The following is a 22,752-nucleotide window of genomic DNA, read 5'->3' as shown; positions in this document are numbered from 1 at the left end:
TATTGCAATAACTGCCATTTTATTCTCTAGGGTCTCTGCTAAGAAAAAATATACATAACATTTGGGGGTTCTAAGTGATTTTCTAGCATAAAATGCTGATTTAAACTTGTGAGCAACAAGTATCAGAAAAAGGCCTGGTCTTTAAGTGGTTAAACTGCCCTCATTTGCAGACAAAGTTCATCCCTTGTGATCTAAAGGAACCAAATGATACAATGTTTCATTTTATCTCTCAGTTCTGAACAATGTTGTGATAAACTTTGCTGGCTGCCTTTTTTTTTTTTTGACAGCTCTGAGCAGAGAACGGCTCTGCACTTGTTACATGCATGGTGGAAATGCCGGATTAAGATCATGAGGGGGTTTGAATTGAGATTGCAAATTTTTGAACGATTAATCGTGCAGCTCTAATGTACAGTATGTATGAACAATACAATAATTTGCTCTCTGTGTGGATGCAGTAGTCTCTCTGCAGAGGTCCAACACATCCACTGCTGAGTCCTAAGACCTAATGCTCTTCAATTAACAATGCTCATGCTTGCTTCTGATTTGAGAGCTCTAGCTCTGCCTCAGCAGACGGTGTGTTAGACCTCTGCAGAGAGACCACTGCTTCCAAACAGAGAGCATGGGTCCCTCTCTGCAGCATGCTGGCTAGTGACAAGCTGTGGCTTCTTTCTAAAGAAAACAATCTGTAAGACTTTGCACATCTTTTGTTTTGATGCACCTAGAATCAGGGCCAGGACAAGGGGTGGGCAGGAAGGGTGGCTGCCTCGGGAGCAATTGTTTATTGCAGGGATGGCGTTGCCCTGACCTATAACCCTAAGGGACTGGGGGAGGGGCACAATTTGGCATCTTTGCTCTTGGCGCTGGATGACCTTGTCCCGACACTGCCTAGAATGCATGTAGCCGGTGTAGCACTACCCCCACAGGGCCGCTGGTAACTGGTTCCCCTATTCCTGAACAGCTAGACAACATGCATTCTCGGCTTGCATCCAAACACAAGAAGTCAGTCCTTGGCTTTGCTTTTCCGCTTTATTAGGGGTAACAACTAAATGAAGGGATTTATGGGACGGCCAACTTGAAGCTAATAACAACAATAAAAGTGGACAACTTCCTTCCTCTGTACAAAAAGATCCTGGACTGCTTCCTTTCCTTTCCTCACACAGTCCTTGGTGGATTTAGTAACAAAATTCCATCACAGACTAGGAGCTCTCAGCCCCTCTTGAAATAGCACATAAATTGAGGCAAACTGCATGCAGGAGTGTGTCCTCTCCTTGTGTAGATCTGCTCCCAGCCACACTATTTGCAGGTTATACCAGCCCTCCTGGTTCCTCTGAGGATCTCTCAGGGCAAGGTAATAAAGGGGTTAAGCACAACCCTGTCCTTGCCACATGTGGCAGTCTCTCTCCTTGAAAATCCCTGGGTATGCTGACATATTCACGCTGTCCTCCTTTGAGCTTGGGTATCCCCTAGATGCAAGAGACCCCTACTAGACCACCAACAGCCTCCTCAGCACTCCATCTTCCACCCGACTCTTCTGCTAGCATGACTCATCCATATTTAAGGGCTTGGCCTAGCCACCCTGCCAGGACAGTAGGCCTGGGAGTTGGTTGTGTTCCCCTAAGTATACAGATCAATCCTCCTTGCCTCTGCCCACTAACTTCTAGAATTTTCTCCACACTTCCAGAACCAGGGGAGGCACCAGACACCTGCCTCTGTGAGTCATCCAGCCTCACCTGTGGTAAACCCTGACCCAGATTCCAAATTCCAGACTCACTTGCCATGAGTCAATAAATGTACCTGCACTAAATTAATAGCACACTAGAGAGTGCTACACTGATTAAAACTGAAAAGTCTGTTGGACTTTAAAGCAAACCTATGCTTATCAAGGTAGCCAGAAGAGAACATGCGCTAATGGAGGAAGTGCCAGACCAAAAGGATAAAAGAGCAGAAATTCATTTATTAGATTGTAATTTAAAACTTCCAGTGTATTTTGGGGTTCAGAGAAAACTTCCCTTTCATCAGGGCTACAAAAAAAAAAAAAACACAATATAATGTAAACGTATATGTGACCAGTCTAACAATCATAGAAAATAATGGATAACATGTAGGCAGGTGCAGTCTGCTTTCTCCACTGCAGGTGGAGCTGAAACACAGAAGCAGCGCACAGGGGGGAGAAATCAAGAGTAATATGGTTCCTTTTTGGTTTCCTGGGTCACGGAGGCAGTGATCCAGTTGGATGCTGGCATTCCCATGTAACTCTTGGGGCCATCTAGAGTCAGGCAGAGTCTTTTTAATACCCTGGCTCCTGGGTTTGACACAATTTTAGCAAGTGTATAAGGTAAGGTTAGGTCACCCGTCTGTAAGGGAGAGTATTAGCAGTAGGGAATGGTTCCAGATGAGGTAGGAAAGCGTAGGGATCGGCTTCTTTATCTGAGAAACCTCCCCGCTTGGGCTTGGAACGGTCAGTCTGCATTCCCTTCCTCCAGACAGATGCTGACCTACTCCGATTTGCACTGCTGTCTACTATAAGGGTTCCCAACTGGGCTTTCTTCTGCTGGGCTCGTTGTGAACGGTTTTGCCTCTACTTCAATACAAGTTCTCTCAATTGCACCTAGGCTGAGTGTGTGTTATTGCCGCTGCACCACACTTGCTTTGTCAAGGTTGGGCAAAGCAACAAGTTCACTTTAATGCCCCCCTTCACCTTCCCAGCAGAACATTCAGATTTTCCCATTGCTCTTCTACTTCTCTGTTCCTGGGAAGGTAGAAAGGTTGTCACTGCTTGCAAAGGACCAACCACTTTTTCTGTACCCAAAGTGCTGGGCCAATCACTAAGCACCACTGCTGTCACATGCAAAGAAGGTTACATGCAGGGCTTTTTTTCAGCAGGAACGCGGGGGAACGCAGCTCCGGCACCTTCAGCACTGAATGTATGTAATGTTATGTTACGGTATCAGCCAAATGATCAGACCAGTGGTGATGTGCAATTTCTACTTTACTTAACAATGTGGAATGTAGATTACACAGGAGATCATGTGAACAGGGGTTTGCAGTACAAAACAGCAATATGAGGAAGGGAGAAACATTCATAAAACATGTGAAAACAATTCTATTGCAGTTCTAGTAATGGCCACCAGATGGCAGCAGAGTGTTCTGAGTTCAGTTTACTGATAGGATAAAGAACTGAAGATTCTCACGTGTTCCAAGAGATTGATCGTTCATTCAGCAGACTGTGAGCTGAGGGGATTTCCTGCTGGCACAGACTTCACACAGGCGCTGCTGATGCTGACATTGGTCAGGAGGCTCTGGGGGCCGTAGATAGGACCAACCCACTACTTGGACAGCTTCTCCACATGGACTGTAACAGAGTCCTCTCCAGTGACTGGGGCTTGGATAGATGCTGCGTGCTCTTGTGCTCACTGCTGGTGGCCCGCACACCAGACTTGGCAGATATCGACCCAGCACCTGGGGACAGCTCACTTGCCCAGTCACTGCTGTCCCATCAGGCAGGATCTCTCTGAGCACAGGAAGCTGGGCGGAGCTGGCATTTATACTCCCTGGGCATGTCCTGGAACTCAGGGGATGCTGGGAGCCCAGAGGATTGTGGGGAATCGAGTTAAAGGGACTTGCACCTGCATCTGGATAAAGGGGCACACCACTACAGTAATAGTAAGGGGTGTGGGGTGTGTTTGTAGGGTCTCTTGATGCTGGCTGCTTGCGGATCTATTGTCACTGGTAGGGATCTGTTATTGTGTGCGGGTCTGTTGTTGCTGCTGGGGGATCAATTGTTGCTGGGGGGTCTTATGTTGTTGGTAGGGATCTCCTGTTGAGGTAGAGGTCTATTGTTGGCTGATCTATTGATACTGGTTGCTGGGAGAGCTGTTTTTGCTACTGGAGGGGGTCTAATGTTGCTGGGTGGATTTTTTGTTGCTGGGTGAGGTATTTTGCTGTGCGTGGGAGTTTGGTAGGGGTTGGAACCAAGGGACATTGCTCAGAGGTGGGTAGTGGGTGGAGACAAGGGGTCACTCAGAAGGTGGGGGGGGGGGGGGAGTTCCTGCTCCTATTCTCCAAGAAAAAAAGCCCTGGTTACATGCACCTGTATACCTGGACGTACTGGGTATTCCCTGGTTTTGGATAGCTAAATAGAGCAGAGAGGATGTAAAAGGTGTGTGTTGAGCAGATTCACAACTAATTAGTGTATACAGTAATTACATAAAGCCAAAGTTTCGAGTTCAGAATTTGCAGAGGACATCTGGATTAAAGACAGCACACTCAGTATAGGATATCATAAGGAACTGATGGCAGAACACATCCCTGGTTAAAAGGATCTTCAACTGTTTTTGCCATGTAGATGGAATCCAAATGGGATAACATATTTCTTTCAATGTTGGCCAACCATGTGTCAGCTTTGGTCTATCTCATAGTACTTCTCGAAAGGTCAGTCCACTCCCTTCCATCTTCTTCTTGTATTCTTCATCAAACAAGATGTTCTGAGACACTGAAAGGTGATTCTTCCAATCTCCGACTTTGCCTAAAACATGGACATCATTATCAGAACAGAGCTCTGACACGTAAACAAGGAACATGGAGCTCCATTCACAGAACCAGATTGCATGCGGTATGTAGGTGCCCACAGAGGCAGCTCTAGCCTTTGTGAGGCCTTAGGCAGAATTTAGACATGAGGCCCCACTCAACCCCTTTGTAGAGGTTAAGGAAGAACCCCGAGGCCGAGTATCTGATTACTGCTGCTTGTGTGGGTGGGATGTGTACCGTGGAAATCCAATGGGATGAATAGGAGAGGGATGGGACTGGGAACCATGGGATAGGGGAGAAGGAGGAGGGTAAAAAGGGGGGAGTGGGTAGATGATGAGAACTGGAATGAAACTGGGGAGAAAGAGAGAAAGAGAGAAAGAGAGAAAGAGAGAAAGAGAGAAAGAGAGAAAGAGAGAAAGAGAGAAAGAGAGAAAGAGAGAAAGAGAGAAAGAGAGAAAGAAAGAAAGAAAGAAAGAAAGAAAGAAAGAAAGAAAGAAAGAAAGAAAGAAAGAAAGAAAGAAAGAAAGAAAGAAAGAAAGAAAGAAAGAAAGAAAGAAAGAAAGAAAGAGGGGAGGGAGAAAGAAAGAAAGAAAGAAAGAAAGAAAGGAATGGAGAGCGAAATAAATAAAGGAATGGAGAGAGAAAGAAAGAAAGGAATGGAGAGAGAGAGAGAAAGGAATGGAGAGAGAAAGAAAGAGGGGAGGGAGAAAGAAAGAAAGAGGGGAGGGAGAAAGAAAGAAAAAAGAAAGAAAGAAAGAAAGAAAGAAAGAAAGAAAGAAAGAAAGAAAGAAAGAAAGAAAGAAAGAAAGAAAGAAAGAAAGAAAGAAAGAAAGAAAGAAAGAGGGGAGGGAGAAAGAAAGAAAGAAAGAAAGAGGGGAGGGAGAAAGAAAGAAAAAAAGAAAGAAAGAAAGAAAGAAAGAAAGAGGGGAGGGCGAAAGAAAGAAAGAAAGAAAGAAAGAAAGGAATGGAGAGCGAAATAAATAAAGGAATGGCGAGAGAAAGAAAGGATTGGAGAGAGAAAGAGAAAGCGAGAAAGGAATGGAGAGAGAAAGAAAGAGGGGAGGGAGAAAGAAAGAAAGAGGGGAGGGAGAAAGAAAGAAGGGGAGGGAAACAGAAAGAAATAAAGGAGGGGTGGGAGAAAGGAAGAAAGATAGAAAGAAAGAAGGGGGGGGGGGAAAGAAAGAAAGAAAGAAAGAAAGACAGAAAGAAAGTCGTGAGGCCCCTGTGAGCGTAAGGCCTTAGGCGGTTGCCTAATTTTCCTAATTAGAGAGCCGCCTCTGGGTGCCCAGACACATTTTCCCTGAACACCACATATGAGCCTGAAACTGTCAATTCACTATACAGTTCTGTGGTATTTACTGCAAAACGATGGAAACGCTCAGTAAATACCCAAAGAACAGGTATTAAACTCAATTCACAGAAGGAAAAAATAATAAAATACATGCAGTAATTAAAGTGGAGTTCCACCCTCAAAACGATCTTTGCATGATCCACCTAATTTTTGGTACCTGAAAAAAAATTGGATAATTTAAATTTGTTTTTATTTACTTACCTTGTTTTTAAAGAAAATATACTTACCTTACTTCCTCTTCCTCCCTCTGCGGACATGTCCGGCGCCGTCACTTCCTGCTTGCGTTGACTCCTGGGAGCTGAAAGTCATCGCTCCCAGGAATCAATGCGCCTGCACCAGCCCCACTCGTCAGTTCCAGTGCAGGTGCCTCATTCCCTGCTAAACAGGTTCTGGGCATGCCCAGAAGCTGTGCAGGGATGACGCGTCTGCACCGGAACTGACGTCGGGGCCGGTGCAGGGCATTCTGGGACCGAAGAGGACACGGAAGAGGACGCGCTGGCTTCAGCTGCCCACACCTGAGATGGCAGCGCTAGACAAGAAATTTTCAAGGTAAGTATTTCTTCTAAAAGGTAAGTGCAACCTGGGACAGTACAGAGGCTATCCATTGTGAAATAGCCCTGACTGTCCCGGGGGTATTTTTATCTAAATTTTTTTTTTCAGGCAGGAACTCCGCTTTAAGTAGTGGTCGAGGCATGTGGTATTTAAGGAATGTGTGCTGGTCATTGGGGAGCGGGCTGCTGCTGGCATCCTCAACAACTGGTTACTATCATGGTTGTTAAGGAGCGGGTGGGCAGTGCGCCCCTTAACAACCGATGAGTCACCAGCTGTCAGCGGGTTCAGCTAAATGTAATGAAAAGAATTACCAGCATTAAAAAATCAGGAAAAAAACGGCGTCCCCCCCCCAATCTATACCAGGCCCTTGTGCGGCCAGAGTTGTGGGTAAAGGCCCTGGGCATGGCAGAGACCCCCATGTTCAGGACATGTAGTAGTCCCCCCTTTTTCTGAACTGCAGGGCTGCATGGTCGGATAAGGGTCTGGTATAGATTTTGGGGGGACCCCACGCCATTTAAGAAAACAAAATTGGCGTGGGGGTTTCCCTCAAAATCCATCAAGGGCCTGGTATGGATTGGGGGGGGCATGCTGTTTTTTCTTAGATTTTTTTAATGCCAGTAATTCTTTTTGTTACATTCAGCTATTAGCGGGGGAACCCAGCTGACAGCTGATGACTCATCTGTTCTTAAGGATGCAGTGGCCGCCTGTTTCTTAACAACCATGACAGTCTCTGGTTGCACCACAAAGAGGAAGCCGGTGGCTACCCGCTCCTTAACAACGTGGTTTTTACTACTGTTATTAAATAAGCCGTCTCCAGGCATTAGATTGCCGCATGTTTTCCCTACTAAAATACTGCATGACTTCATAAAGTAACTCATGCGGTATTTTAGTAAAGTTTTTTAGTGAATGCCAAAAAACATTTTGAGAAACGCTATTGGGTATATTGCAGATAATTTTAAAGAAGAAATAACCGCTTTTTCAATGGAGCCCATGATTTATGTCCATAATGAGTCTACTATCTAGTCATATCATACCTTTCCTCATGAATTTGGAGACAGACTGATCCATCACCTGAGATGGTAGGACGCTATAGTTGGTCATTGGATTATCTTTCATGACTTCAAATGACGTGTGATGAACGATTTTCTCGAGGACCTCCTCGGACACATCTTTCTCCAGGAACTCGATGACCTTCTTTATCTCTCGTTTTGGGTCCTAGAAACAACCAAACAAAAAAATGTAAATACCAACACATAGATTTCCTATGCAGCGGGATTAAATAGGAGCCCCTCACCTCAACCATGTCTTCATAGAAGATGTAGAGTATTCGGTGTTTGTCTTTTGCTTCCCACCAGCCGATGACATGGTCAAACCAGCTTCCCCAAGCCACTGAAAGTACAAAAATTCATATTTCTGAAATGTCCCTCTTCTGGACCTCATAAATGTGACCTCTACATATGTGTAGCCATGAGAACCATTTTTGGAGACACTATGCTCCTTCCATGTTGTTTTATTGCAATACTGCCATTCACATGAAGCGCCCTCCTAGGTAAGTGCTTAGTGAGAGTATAGTTTCCAGCTCTGTCTGCTTACCAGAGGGATTACAGGTAAATCTATATTGTTCTCTGCCTACCAGAGAGCAGGATCTGTTAGTGAGGTCTGCTCTTTGTGCTCAGAGTGCAACTCATTCTGTCTGGAGAGTGTTTCACACTGGTCCAATAGGGAGGTATGTTGGACAGTGGTAGAAAACCTGACAAATGGGTGCTTAGGCTTTTGCTACAGTCCTGATGATTGACAAAGGCAAAGTGCCTTGATGCATGTTGGGATACTGTATAAAAGCCAGGAGCACATGTGCTTGAGGTCTTTTGTCTGGATAGTGGAGTCCCGGAGGGAGGGGGGCGGCTGCCTCCTCCTCTGTAGAGGTGCCATGCGGCCTCAGGGGGTTGTCCTGAGGGCCTGAAGAGTAGCAGTGAGGAACTGAACTTGGAGGTCCGGAGGAGCTGACTGAGAGGGGGGACATTGGAGGATCTGTCTATGCAGTACAGTTTCTCGTGTCAAGGGGCCTGACCCTAGGGGGGCCAACCCTGCTCCTAGGATGGTCAATGGACGGGTGTCGGTTGAAATGGGATGCTAGTGATAGTTTCCTGAAGGTAAGGTATCATCCACTAAGTCGTTTTGCTAGAAAGTGAAGAGCAAGAGACTTAACCCTTTCTACACTTGTGGCAGTGTGGAATAAACAGCCTAGTTGCTTCCAATCAACCTATGAGGTCTAGAGATAGATGTCCTCAGCTGATGTATAAAGTTCAAACTGGAGTATCCCACTAATATACTGTGGCTCCTAATGCGCTAACAGTCAAAAACATAAAAAGCTGCCAGCACAACAACTGACATAAAGTTGTCACAAAGATAATATAACACAAAGTGCAGGGCTAAATTATAATAGATACAATAACAACAATGTATCTAAAGGTGAAAAATTGGTAAAAATATTAAAAGTGCAATAAAGTCTTTAAATAGAAAATTATTTAATAGAGTGAAACACTCTATAGACAGTCCCAAATAGTGGAAAATGAAACATCCAAAATTATGCAGATGATGAGAGTCAAGTGAAGATCCCACACCAAAGAGAAGGGGGATATAGATCTATGCCCACCAGAAGATGTGGACCCAGGTGCCCTTATAGCATGTGGGTCTAAAACGCTTAATATTGATCCATGGCTCTCACAATGTATGATAGTCCTGGGCAGATTCAATCACAGGATAGCGGTCGATCTCTGGGAATACATGACCAAAACTTCCAGGGAGTACTCCATTATCCATATATGAAAGATGATGACACGGACATAGTGTAATACCGCTTAACAAATTGCTTTATTAAAAGGATTAAAACTACTTCCAGACGTCCATATAAAATAGCATGATCAGCAGACACCATAAGGAATTATGGCAGATGACAGACTGTGTGGGTCTGACGCGTTTCGTCTAATAAGAGTATCCCACTATTCCCTTCTCCTATCCAATTTCCAAATAAACATTAAAAAAAAAAACACCCCTAGACTGTTTATTTGTGTGATGAGCCATCAGGAGCAAGGAGGGATCAGCGAACTATATCTCAAGATAACTGTGTGCTGGTAATCAGGGGAGCCCGGCAAGTCATTATTCAGCAGGCCCTGCGGGGACAGTGCTACACACATGAAAGTGTATTATTTAATCGTGAACGTTTACTGAATGCTGATAAAAAAAGATATGGAATAATTGTTTTCTTTTGCCGTATTCTTCATACTGATTGACAGGATTAAGGGTTTTACTTAAAGGGTGCTCAATGGCAATATTTTGTTATATTGGACAGCCTCACTCTTCACTTACCGTCTCCAGCCAGAAAATTAGAGAAGTACTCATTCCAGGTCCCGGGGTCTGGTAGACCCTTGTTCATTAGATGGAAGTAGTAGTATGACACCATGCAGTCCTTGGCATTCCTGGCCACATATATGACCTGCATGGAAGAGGTAAGCGGCACTTAGAAGATGTCCATACACAATTTTTAAAGCTACAGACAGGCAATGCAAAACAGCTTCCAAAGACATACTGGGAGGTTAATGGGCTTCTCAGCATACTGGCTTATGCATATGTGACCTTAACCACTTGCTTACTGGGCACTTATACCCCCTCCCTGCCCAGGCCAATTTTCAGATTTCAGCGCTGTCACAATTTGAATGACAATTGCGCGTCATACAACACTGTACCCATATGACATTTTCACAGGGCCAGATTAATGTAGGGGCTATTGGAGCTGCAGCTCCAGGCCCCCACCTTAATATAGGCCCAGTAGGGGCAGACTGACTATTCAGCTCTTGGCCAGTAGGGGGCCACATGAGAGGCTCCCGCCACCTCCTGCAGCAGGGGAAATATGACAGTTGGGGGTTTATCAGTGCGGTGGTGGGGGTAATTACAAGCACCAATCTCCCTCTTTGACTCTCCATGAAGGAGCTGCTTCTCCTCCTCTCCCTCCCGGGGCTTTCAGCTGCTTTCTTTGTGAGCCATAGAGGGAGATCAGTGCTTATAATTGCTCCCCCCCCCACCCCGGCACCATTCACTCCAGACTGTCCACCAGATTCCCCCTGCTCTCTGGGTACTGATCCTTAATGATCACTGACTGTGTCCATTCATACCTGAACCGCCAAAATCCTCAGCACCAGGCCCATGATGTTCTTAATCCAGCCCTGCATTTTTTCATAATTCTTTTCACACAAATAGAGCTTTCTTTTGGTGGTATTTAATCACCACTGGGCTTTTTATTTTTTGCTACACAAACCAAAAAAAAACTGAAAATGTTGAAAAACAAAACATTTTTCTAGTTTGTTATTAAATTTTGCAAACAGGTCATTTTTCTCCTTCATTGATAGGGGCTGATGAGGCTGCACTGATGGGCACTGATAGGCTGCACTGATGGATACTGATGAGGTGGCACTGATAGATGGCACTTGATGGGCACTGATAGGTGGCACTGATAAGCTGCATTGATGGGCACTGAAGATATGGCACTGATGGGCACTGATAGATGGCACTAATGGGCACTTATATGTGGCACTGATGAGGCAGCACTGGTGGGAAATGATCAGGAGGCACTGATGAGGCTGCACTGATAGGTGGCACTGATGCGCACTGATAGGCAGCACTGATAGGCAGCATTGGTTAGTGACACTGAAGATGAGAGACTGATGGGCACTGACTGGCAGCACTGATGAGCATTGATAGGAGGGCACTGGTGGGGACTGATTAGCCATACTGATGGGCACTAATATATGGCACTGGTGAACACTGATTAGCAGCTTTCTTCTTTTTGCCTCACGCTGACAGCCGATAACCTGCTTCTGTTTACTTCTGTGATCAGCTGTCATTGATTGACAGCTGATCACGTGGTAAAGGGCTGCTGTGATTGGCCCTTTACCCCCACCTGTGATCAGCGGAGTCCCAAGGACTCGGCGATCACAGAGCGCACTGCCCACATGCCGCACGGGGGTGTGGGCAGTGCAAGATTGGGAGGATGTCCATGAATGCCCTCCCGGCATTTTAAGCCAGCGCTGTAGCCGTCTTTCAGCTATAGCTAAGCGCCGATTTGTTAATGAAGAAGTTAGAGAGTAAGCCTCCAGTGTAGAGAGTGATGTAACAAGTTCAGTGTTCTCTGTACAGCACTGCAGAATACAGGTTAAAAATGGATAATAATAATAGTGTGTGACTGTTAGGGGGCATTAAAGTGTAAGCTCCTCTGCTTCAGAGACTGGCTCAGTGTTTTTGTATAGCACTCCGAAATATGTCAGAGCAATATAAATGTAAATTATTATTAGTGTATGACTGGGGGGGAGGGGAGTATTAGAGTGTAAGCTCCTCTGGCACAAATACTGATGTGACTGGCTCAGTTTTCTCTGTACAGCACTGTTGTATATGTCAGAGCTAAATGTATAATACCAATAATGTCTGAATGCGGTGGGACATTCAGCTCAGTGCAGGTTTCCTTTAACATATTTTGTTATCCTAGCTTCATTCTATTTGTTTTATTTCCCCCGACTCACCTTGACGTTCTTCTCCAAAAAAGATGGTGGCAGCAGCTTTATTGGCATATGCGTTTTTAGCAGACGAGGGGATTGCATGTCAGCAGCGATTTCCAACCCTGAAACATATGACACATCGTTACCTAGTTAATTAGGCTGATTAGTCCATTTAACTCAGCCTTTGCGTCTAAATTTCCACAGCTTAAGGTGTATCTGAAACCAAGAAGAAAAAACAAAATATTGAAGCTTACTAGATGGATGTAGGGGTTGCATTAGTCCCCTGCAGTATCTCTTTTTGCCACAAGATGTCCTCAGTCTTTCAGGTTGAATGACGCCCACTGCCATCCAACCTGGAAGAATGTAAATGTAGGGGCATGACACCCCTGAGAATGACACCCTGCACTCACTGGGGGGTGATTTACTACAACTGGAGAGTGCAAAGTCTGGTGCAGCTCTGCATAGAAACCAATCAGCTTCCAGGTTTTATTGCCAAATGTATTTTACCACATTTCTTTGGTAAAAAATAGAGAGAAAACAGTGTATATTATATAGTCTGAGTGAAAGTTATAGAGTCTACAAGCTAAGGTATATATTTTTAAAAATTATGGTATAAAGACTTGAAAATTATGAAATATATATTTGAAAATGTATCAGTCCTGATGTAGTGACAAACGTCCCCCCCCCCCCCCCCCCCAAATAACCATTTTTGTAAAGTAGACAGTCCAAGGTATTTAATAAGAGGTATGGCAAATTTTTTGAAGCTGTAATTTTTTTGCCACAATCTTTTGTAAAATGAAAAAAAAATTAAATACATTTTTTTCCCCCAATTTTTATTTTTACATACTGTCACCGGTGCAGTACAGCGTCGTCATGTGGTGATCAGGGATACTGATTGGTGATAGTATGTAAAATAAACAAATAAATCATTTTTTATTACATTTTTCATTTTTCTTTCTTTTTTTTTTTTACATTTTTCTCTTTTTTTTTTTTTTTTTTTACATACTTTCATCATAGTAGTAAAATGTCCCCATAGTGATCTTTTTTATTTTTTTTTTTTTTACACTGTTATTGCTTATAACAGTGATGTTCACTGTTATTAGCATTAATTGGCTGTCATGAATGGCTTTCCATAGATGACAGGTTGCTTTCTGTTGACATGCTGTGATTGGCTACAGCTAATCACATAGTACAGGGTGTCGGGTACCTTGTGATAGTTGTGGGACAATCGCAGCTTCACAACACTAAGCAAGCAGTCATGAATGGAAACCGTTCATGACTGTTTTGTTTACATTGTAATCATGTGACTGCTTTGACCAATCATAGCAATCACATGATACCCCCCAGCAGCAGCTCACAGCAGCCTGGTACTGAGCGCCGTGATCGGCTGTGTCCACTGGGCACAGAGGTCATTGGAGTGTGCCGCTGCGTGCCCCAGGGGGTGTGCATGTGATGGGCAATGTACCAGTATGTTGCCCAGCCTGGCTGTACTGCCCAGTAGCAGCATATGTACTTTTAGCAGGCAGCAAGTGAATAATGTCTTTGTGTTCTGATTCAAATGCCAATTTATGCATTTGACATACCTCCCTATTCCCAGTCTGTTTGGATAATATGGTCACCTGCTGACTTGGCTCCATCCACAGACAGCTTAACTCTTCAATAAGAATCCAAGGCAATTTTACTTGAGATAATTGTAGTATGGAGGATGTTTTTTTCCAGTCTTTTGAACTATAAGAAGACTATGGGGGTTGATTTACTAAAGGCAAATAGACTGTGCACTTTGCAAATACAGTTGCACTCCTTTTCCCCAGAGCTAAGTGAAGGTGGTGAAGCCTCTTTTAAAAAATATCCGGGGCCAAGGAAAAAAAAAAACAGCATTTTTTTCTTGCACATAATTGGATGAAGGAAATCAGCAGAGCTTTACCACCTTCACTAAGCTCTGGGGAAATTAGTGTAACTGCACTTGAAAAGTGCACAGTCTATTCACCTTTAGTAAATCAACCCCAATGACTTCCCTGAGATTTGTCTCTGCAAAGTAATAACTAACTGACTGACTGACTGACTGAGGGAACATGGAAGAAAAGGAGAGGGTCAAGCAAGGACTAAACCATGGGTGCTCAGCCTGTGGCCCTCCAGATGTTGCGGAACTACAAATCCCATCATGTCTCTGCCCTTGAGATTCATGCTTGTAACTGTCTGCTTTGCAATGCTTCATGGGACTTGTAGTTTTGCAACAACTAGAGGACCACAGGTTGGGTGCCGATGAACTAAACCAGTGATGGCAAACCTTGGCACCCCAAATGTTTTGGAACTACATTTCCCATGATGCTCAACTACACTGGAGAGTGCATGAGCATCATGGGAAATGTAGTTCCAAAACATCTGGGGTGCCAAGGGTCGCCATCACTGGACTAAACTAACTAGTACTAAAACAGAAGGGGAGGACAGAGGAAGAAACCAAATCACAAAAGGAAACAAGTTGTAGTGACCCAAAACCTCCACTAGATGTCAGAACTATATTAAGTTGACGCAGTTCAATAAAAGCCAGAAAAAGCCAGCAAGGCTGAGCAATCCCAGCACTAGGAGAAGACTGAAGATTAAATGGACTCTGCGTTATATGACCAGCAAGAAAACATCTGACAAGGGTCAGTTTAAAAAAAAAAAAAAAAATTAAATATTTGGGACCTCAATGAAAGGGAGGCGGGGGAGAATGGGGGTTTTGGAGTTTTTATCGTGGTTTTCCTGCTGGAGGTATTTCCACTGTTTGTACCCATGACATACCATATGGGCCCCCATGTTTGCCAAATATAGGCTGGTCCTAACTCTGGTAACCATCCGCTGTGTTCATGTGAAGAAATTCAATATGCCAATTTATTAATGTGGATAACGGACATCTGTTTGGAATTACAGTATGATCTTAGTTACATAGTTACATAGTAGCTGCGTAAATTGACAGCCCTATATAAGTACCTGAAATAATAATAATAATAATAATAATAATAATAATAATAGTAGGTGAGGTTGAATAAAGACAATAGTCCATCCAGTTCAACCTGTGTAGATATGTGTGGCTGTAATCATCTCTCATACCCCTGAATGTTCTGATCCTTGAGATGTAAGTCTAAGAGTCTTTTGAAAGCCACCATACTTCCCGCAGAAACCACCTCTTGTGGTAGAGAATTCCACAATCTTGTAGCCCTAACAGTAAAGAACCCCCTACGTTGCCTGAGGTCAAAACGCTTCTCCTCTAATCGCATTGTATGCCCTCGAGTCCTCATGCAATCCTTCCGACTGAACAGCTTTTTTTCTATGCTGAGATCACCATTGAGATGTTTATAAATTGCTATCATGTCCCCCCTCAGACGTCTCTTCTCCAGGGAGAATAAATCAAGGGATTGCAGCCGCTCTTCATAGTTAAGGTCCTCCAATCCCCTAATCAGTTTAGTTGCCCTTCTCTGGACTCTCTCCAGCTCCAACACATCCCTCCTGAGGACTGGCGACCAGAATGACACACAGAATCTTGTTGTCTGTGTTCTTTTTATACAATTGTATTGTTATCATCTGTATCCCAATTAATACTGTGATTTTGTTTTATAGAGCAATGAATTTAAAACTCCAGATGAAGCAATTTTGCGAAACATGTTGAGTGCTCTAGCTCAAGAGATTTTTCTAACTACATGTACCTGTGGTGACCACATCGTCAGATCCCGTCGTAGGACAGCAATACCTACCGCTCTTCCTTGATGGTTTTCTCTCCTTATGTGGACTTCATCACAGATAACTATGCAATCATTTTCTATCTATTCCATATGCGTGCGCAGGGGGTGTGCCAGGTGTGCCTGGACACACCCTAATCACTACGTGCAGTGCTGATTCCCCCTACTGCCTGGGCTTCTCCCCTTGTTGTGCCTCCCCCCCAACCTTTAGTGCTTCTGGCTTCCCTCCTCTCCTCTCCTCTCCCCCCGGCTGCTGTGGGGGATGTTTCAGGATGGAAAGCAGGGGAAGGGGGTAGTTCATGTGTCATTGACCAGCCCCTTCCTTTTCTAAATGAACACAGTGAACACACTTACTCACTGTGTTTATTCACAACTGAAGCATAGTAAAAATGTGTTTACTATGCTTCAATTTCTGAATGAACAGGAAGCCGCTCAGCACAGAGCACTTCCCATTCATTCACTGTTCTGTGCAGCTGAGGCTGCAGAGAAAGGCGTGTGTGTTTGAGTTTTGGGGTGCACACCCTAATACAATAGGCTACGCACACCTATGATCTATTCTCTCTATGCGTCTAACTGTACTGTATTGGTATTACATTGATTGTCAATCACTGAACTGTTGGCATATTGCTGCTTTACAGGCGTTGTTCCTGTTCTTTTTAACCGCTTGCCGACCGCCAACAGTAATATTACTGCGGCAGGTCGGCTCCCTTGGGTCCAGCGACGTAGACCTACATCACTGGAATGCTAGTGCGCGCACCGCCGGAGTCAGGCCGTGGGAGGAGCGGCTCCGATTGCCGCCGCCCTACCCCAGGGAAACGGTGAGAAGCCCCGCCTGCTTTGGTTACATCTTCTCAGTGACAGACAGGAAGAGATCAGCAGATTCAGCATAGCTGAAACTGCAATCTCTGAGTCTGTCACAGAACCCCCCCGCCCGCCATCCCCCCCCCCACACGTCAGTAAGCATGAGGCATACATTCAGAGATGTATAGTAACTAAGTAGAACTACTTCACTATTGTACTTAAGTACCGAAAGGCGGTATCTGTACTTTCCTAGAGTAGAATTTTTTTCTCCTACTTCCACTTTTACTTCACTACATTTTTTCGATGATTTCAATACTTCTACTCCGATATTTTTTTTTTTTGTGCTGCATAGTTACTCGTTACTATTATAAAAATTACCACTGCCAGAACAGTAGATGGCAGGTTTCATGAAGTTCAAAACATGTGTATTATCAGCGCATACCAAAATAAAAGCTACTGTATGTATAAATAAAAGCTGCATTTGAAATAATAAAAAACAATATGATGTTCAAACTTTTGACTTCTTTCTTTAATAGCTACATAACGCAGTACTGGTACTTTTACTTTCAGTACTTGAGTAGAAATTTTTTTTTCAAAACTACTTGCAATACTAAAGTACAAAAAATGTTGAATACTTTAGTACTTCTACTCAAGTCACTTTTTGATCGAGCACTTCCACTTCTACTCAAGTATGGGTTTCGAGTACTTTATACAACTCTGCATACATTTAACCCTTTGATCACCCACAGTATTAACCCCTTCCCTGCCAGTGTCATTTATACAGTAACAGTGCATATTGTTAGCACTGATTACTGTAGTGATGTCACTGGTACCCCCAAAAGTGTCAAAATGTCAGTTAGGGGTCCAATCTGTCCACCGCAATGCCTCAGACCCGCTAAAAATCGCAGATCACCGCCATTACTAGTAAAATAAAAAAAACAATAAAAATGACATACGTAAATCGTTCCCGTAGTTAGTAAACGCGATGACTTTTGCGCAAACCAATCAAAATACGCTAATTGCGATTTTTTTTTTTACCAAAAATATGTAGCAGAAAACGAATTGGCCTAAAATGTTAAAAAGTTTTGATTTTTTGGATTTTTTTGGGGGGAATGTTATATAGCAGAATGTGAAAAGTATTTTTTTTTTTCTTAAAATTGTCGCTCTTTTTTTGTTTATAGCACAAAAATTAAACATCGCACAGGTGATCAAATACCACTAAAAGAAAGCTCTGTTTGTGGGGAAAAAAGGACGTAAATTTCATTTGGGTACAGTGTCGCAAAACCGCGCAATTGTCCATTAAATTAACACAGTGCCGAATTGCAAAATAGGGCCTGGTCAGAAAGGGGGCAAATCCTTCCGGTCTTAACCACTTAAGCCCCGGAAGATTTTACCCCCTTCCTGACCAGGGTTTTTTTTGCGATTTTTTACTGCGTGACTTTAACGGACAATTGCGCGGTTGTGCGACGCTGTACCTAAACGAATTTGACGTTCTTTTTTCCCCCACAAACAGAGCTTTCTTTTGGTGGTATTTGATCACCTGTGCGATTTTTTGATCATGCGCTATAAACAAAAAAAGAGCGTCAACTTTGCAAAAATAACAATATTTTTCACATTTTTTTATATGAAATTCCCCCTAAAAAATGTAAAAATCAAAATTTTTTAACATTTTCGGCCAATTTGTTTTATGCTACATATGTTTGGTAAAAAAAAAATCGCAAAAAGCGTATTTTGATTGGTTTGCGCAAAAGTTATCGTGTTTACTAACAAAGGGAAAGATTTTTGTCATTTTTGGTGTTTTTTTTTTTAACGAGTAATGGCGGCGATCTGCGATTTTTTTGCGGTACTGCGACATTGCGGCGGACAGATCGGACCCTTGACTGACATTTTTGACACTTTTGGGGTTACCAGTGACATTACTGCAGTAATCAGTGCTGTACATATGCACTGTTACTGTAAAAATGACACTGGCAGGGAAGGGGTTAACTGTATTGGAGAGGGAGGGGTTAAGTGTGTCCTAGGGGCGTGCTTCTAACTGTGATTGGACATGGCTACTATTGTAAAAACAAAGATCAACGGTTCTACATAGTAGAACCGTCTGATCTCCATTTTTACACAGGGGAGAATGACAGGCGGCTTGTTTACATTAGCCGCCTGCCTTTCTTCCTTCCCGCCGAATGATCGCGAGTGACCGGCGGACATCGGGTCCGCCGGTCACACGCACTGACTTGTCTGGGAACGAGCCGGGGCGGGCGCGTGCCTCAACGGGCACGCTCGCCCGCTATTGGCTCACAAGCCAGTGACAGGCTAGTGACGTACCGGTACGTCACTTTGCCTGGCCGGGGCTGACCGCCGCAGTATATGTACTTGCGGCGGTCGGCAACCGGTTAATGCACCCAGAAAACCGCATCTGGTAGTGCAACTTTTTAAACCAAAAATTTACCCATGACACAACAGTGAGAGAGGTGAACTTTTTAAAATGGGGACACCAAATTCGACATTGGATTCCACTTATGTGAACGCCCCGAATGACCATAGTTGTGTTGTACATCACATTACCTGATGGCAATGGTTTGAAGTTCAGGTCTAGGAAAGGAACTTTCATAAAGCAGGGGGCCCGCATGCTCTTCTCCACGTCGCCCTGTAGCAGGATCAGGTCTGCGATCTCCTGCGTCCACGTTGTACCTTGGGGAAAAAAATTGGTTACGCTATGTCAGCCGGCCAATAGACTTACAGGTATCTCTATAGCAGTGGTTCTCAACCAGGGTTCCATGGAACCCTAGGGTTCTTCCTGAGGTTGCTGGGGGTTCCTTGAGCAACGAGCAATTTCTGCCTCTCAGATTAGTTCCCAATGACACCATTGTTCCTTTTAGCTATCTGTAAGAAGATAATTCTTCCCAATGTCCACAAGTGTAAGGAGCATTCATCCCACTGACCATCACACTAATGTATCATGAGTTGTAGATAAAGTCATTTTTAGTAGGGGTTCCCTGAGACCTGAAAATTATTTCAAGGGTTCCTCTGTGTTGCAAAGGTTTAGAAAGGCTGTTCTGTAGGAATGACAATCAGGGAGACACCCAGTGGCGGCTGGTGCTCCATTGGTCAGACGGACCTGGTCATTGACACCCCCCCCCCCGTCACTCTAGAGTCCAGTCCACACCATATCCCCCCCCGGGCGCCAGTTCACTTACCTTGTTCCTCTGGACTAACAGGCGGCGATGGCTTCCCCCTCAGTCTCCTCCATGTCCCCTCTTGGTGGCCATCTCCTCCCTCCTCCTCCACCAATAAGATGCCCTCTTCTTTAGCCAATTGGGAAACAGGTCTCAGGACCCGCTTCCTGATTGGCCGGGAGGAGAATCAGTGCTGCAATAGCAAATATTCATTCGCTATTGTCACACAACTGGGTGGGCTCAGGGCGCGGTGCTCTGCTCCCTGAGCCCACCCTTTTTTTGAAGCCTATTAAAGCCTCTGGCTTTAGTCACGTACTTAAAGGAAAAAAAAAAAAAACCTCATTGGAATCCATGTGTCCGGCCCCCTGCATGTAGATTAGGGGGCCGGACGCATGGATGGGGGGGCGACGCCCCTGCTCCACTGGAGACACCTACCTACCTTCAAGTGTGTATTTGAACCACAAGGACTGAGCTCAATTCAAGACCTGATAATGAGGACAGTACATTATGGCACTTTTCCACTGCAAGTACCGGCTCGGCTCTACTCGGCCCTGCTTGGTTTTCCACTTCATGGTACCGCATGGTACGGTGTTGGAACGGTTCGGTACGGTTTGGTATGGTTTGCTTTTCCACTAAAGTAGTACTAAAGTAAGTGGGTGGGATAACAACGATTCTCTGACCAATCAGTGGCTATTAGTGACTGCATGCAAAGGATTGTGGGATATGGTACCGGTATGGTACCTCTTGGAACCATAATCGAGGTGGTAAGCTGTACCGTTCGGTTCCATGTAGTGGAAAAGTGCCGCCGTACCGTACCGTCCATTCAGAAAAGGAAGGAGCTGGTAAATTACATATTTACTGACCCCTTCCTGGTTCTCTATTGTGACACATCCCCTGCAGCAGCCGGCAGGAGAGTGGGGGGGGGGGGGCGCAGTGAGTGGGGGGGGGGGGGGATGGGGGGAGCACACAGGGGCCCAGAGACAGAAGAACACAAGTGAACTGGATAGGAGGAGTGGCGGGGGCAGCATACAGAGGAACCAATCTCCTCCATTTTCCTCCTGCAGCTACAGGAGGGAAAAGGAGGACAGTGATTTCTCTACATGCTACCCCCACCATCCATCCTATTCAGGTGTACAGGGGAGCCGTACAGGCCCCCTGGAGTATGGGGCCCCGTTGCAATTGCAACCCCTGCAACCCCTGTAGTTACGCCCCTGTTTACAAGGATTAAACAGCTGACATGCTAGTGAACAATAGCACTTTGTAGTCTTTGCTTTTTCATTTTTGCGCTCGTAGTTTTACTGCTAATGTCTATTATATAACAATTAATATGTGTAACTTGCCGTCAGTGGTACAATTATGAGTGCAAAAATTGATAACTGGTGACATTAGATCATCAGACGCAATGCATGCACCTTAGACCTCAGATCAGACCCAATGTATGCACATCAGGATCCAGACCATCAGCCCCAATGCATGCCATTTAGACCTCAAATCATCAGACACAATGCATGTCCTGTAGACCTCATATCAGTGCTAATGTATTCCCTTCAGATCATCGGCCCCAGTCTATGCACTGTAAGCCTTAGATCATCAGCCCCAGTGCATGCCATTCAGAGCTCAGATCAGCCCCAATACATGCCCTATTAGACCTCAGATCATCAGAGCCAATACATTCTTCAGGCCTCAGATCATCAGCCCCAGTGCATGCACTGTAGACCTTGGATGAGCTCCAATGCATGCCCTTCAGACCTCAGATCATTAGATCCAATGCATGCACTTGAGACCTCAGATCATCAGACCCAATGCATGCACTTCAGACCAACATTTGCAGAGCTATTCAACATGCGAATCTGCATGCACATTCATACTGTGCAAATGCCAGCAAAATTGAATGTTATTAGGCCATATTCTCTCAAGGTCGGATGTTTTTCATTGATAAGAATAGCGTGAATCAAGAAAATACTACATTATGGCCACTAGATGGCGATCATAGTAATTTAGTTTTTTCCTTCCTATGATCATCAGTTCCACCTAGTGGCTATAATGTGGTATAGTCCTGATTCGCACTATTCTGTATGAAGAATAGCATTCAATCTGGAGAAAGTAATAGCCTAAAAACCTTTCTTTTAATGGGCATTTGCTTAGAGTGAATGTACATGCAGTTTCACAGGACAAATAGTTTTGCAAATTTGCTATAAATACACCCCATAGGGTGTGATATGCGGTGTGGGATGGCGCCCCCTACAGACCTAATCCAGGACAGAGAACATTACATGACCGCAATTTACAATTGCGAAAAAGCGTAGGAAAATAAAAAGTTTTAAAGAAATGAAGGTCAAACCTATAATACACAACACTGTCAGTTATTTTTGCCTAAAGTAACAATTTTTTTTCCATTATCTCTTATTTTATCTAATTGCACAGCAATGCCCAATGGAAGGTTCCATGCTGAGTCACGGTGGCAGCGAGTGGAGATCGCTGGCAGCTGTGCAGTGATTTCATAATGTGGGTTGTTAGGATTTTATAAGATCATATTGCATCTCTTGTAAACACAATCCTTTTATTACAATCATAATCCTAGCATGGGAACTCAGCTGGGGTCAGCCAGTGATCAGCATTGTGAGGATATTAGTGGTCACTGAATCCCAACCGATTAAATTTCAGGGACAATTTCAAGGGACTTAAAGTTTGCTTTTATTTTGTGGTTTAAGAAGGAGGTATAGTATAAAGGAGCTTACACTCTAATGTCCCCCCACAGTCACACACTATTATTTTTATACAGTGCCTTGAAAAAGTATTCACACCCCTTGAAATTATCCACATTTTTGTCATGCTACAACCAAAAACATATTTTATTGGAATTTTATGTGATAGACCGACACAGTGGCACATAATTGTGAAGTGGAAGGAAAATGATAAATGGGTTTTACATTTTTTTTAAGCAAATAAATATCTGAAAAGTGTGGCGTGCATTTATATTCAGCCCCCTTTACTCTGATACCCCTAACTAAAATCTAGTGGAACCAATTGCCTTCAGAAGTCATCTAATTAGTAAATAGAGTCCACCTGTGTGTAATTTAATCTCAGTA

At 44.2% G+C, this 22,752-nt stretch overlaps 1 protein-coding gene across 1 annotated transcript in view; it reads right to left on the bottom strand.

Annotated features, from left to right (window-relative positions):
• The window catches only part of LOC309558528 (uncharacterized protein), a 99,195-nt gene that overhangs the window by 68,254 nt on the left and 8,189 nt on the right, over positions 1–22,752 (bottom strand). Inside the window, exons 3-8 of the mRNA XM_082261608.1 lie at positions 19,053–19,178; positions 12,001–12,098; positions 9,797–9,923; positions 7,725–7,819; positions 7,465–7,645; positions 4,422–4,525 (exon numbers count right to left, since the gene is read on the bottom strand). Of these exons, the coding sequence (XP_082117734.1) occupies positions 4,422–4,525; positions 7,465–7,645; positions 7,725–7,819; positions 9,797–9,923; positions 12,001–12,098; positions 19,053–19,178 (731 nt within the window). The remainder of the gene's footprint in view (positions 1–4,421; positions 4,526–7,464; positions 7,646–7,724; positions 7,820–9,796; positions 9,924–12,000; positions 12,099–19,052; positions 19,179–22,752) is intronic.

The sequence above is a fragment of the Pelophylax lessonae genome (genome assembly GCF_965119305.1).
Source record: "Pelophylax lessonae genome assembly, chromosome: 6".
NCBI classification, from domain to species: Eukaryota; Metazoa; Chordata; class Amphibia; order Anura; family Ranidae; genus Pelophylax; species Pelophylax lessonae.
Note: the sequence above shows the minus strand (reverse complement) of the source record. Positions and strands in the feature narration are given on the sequence as shown.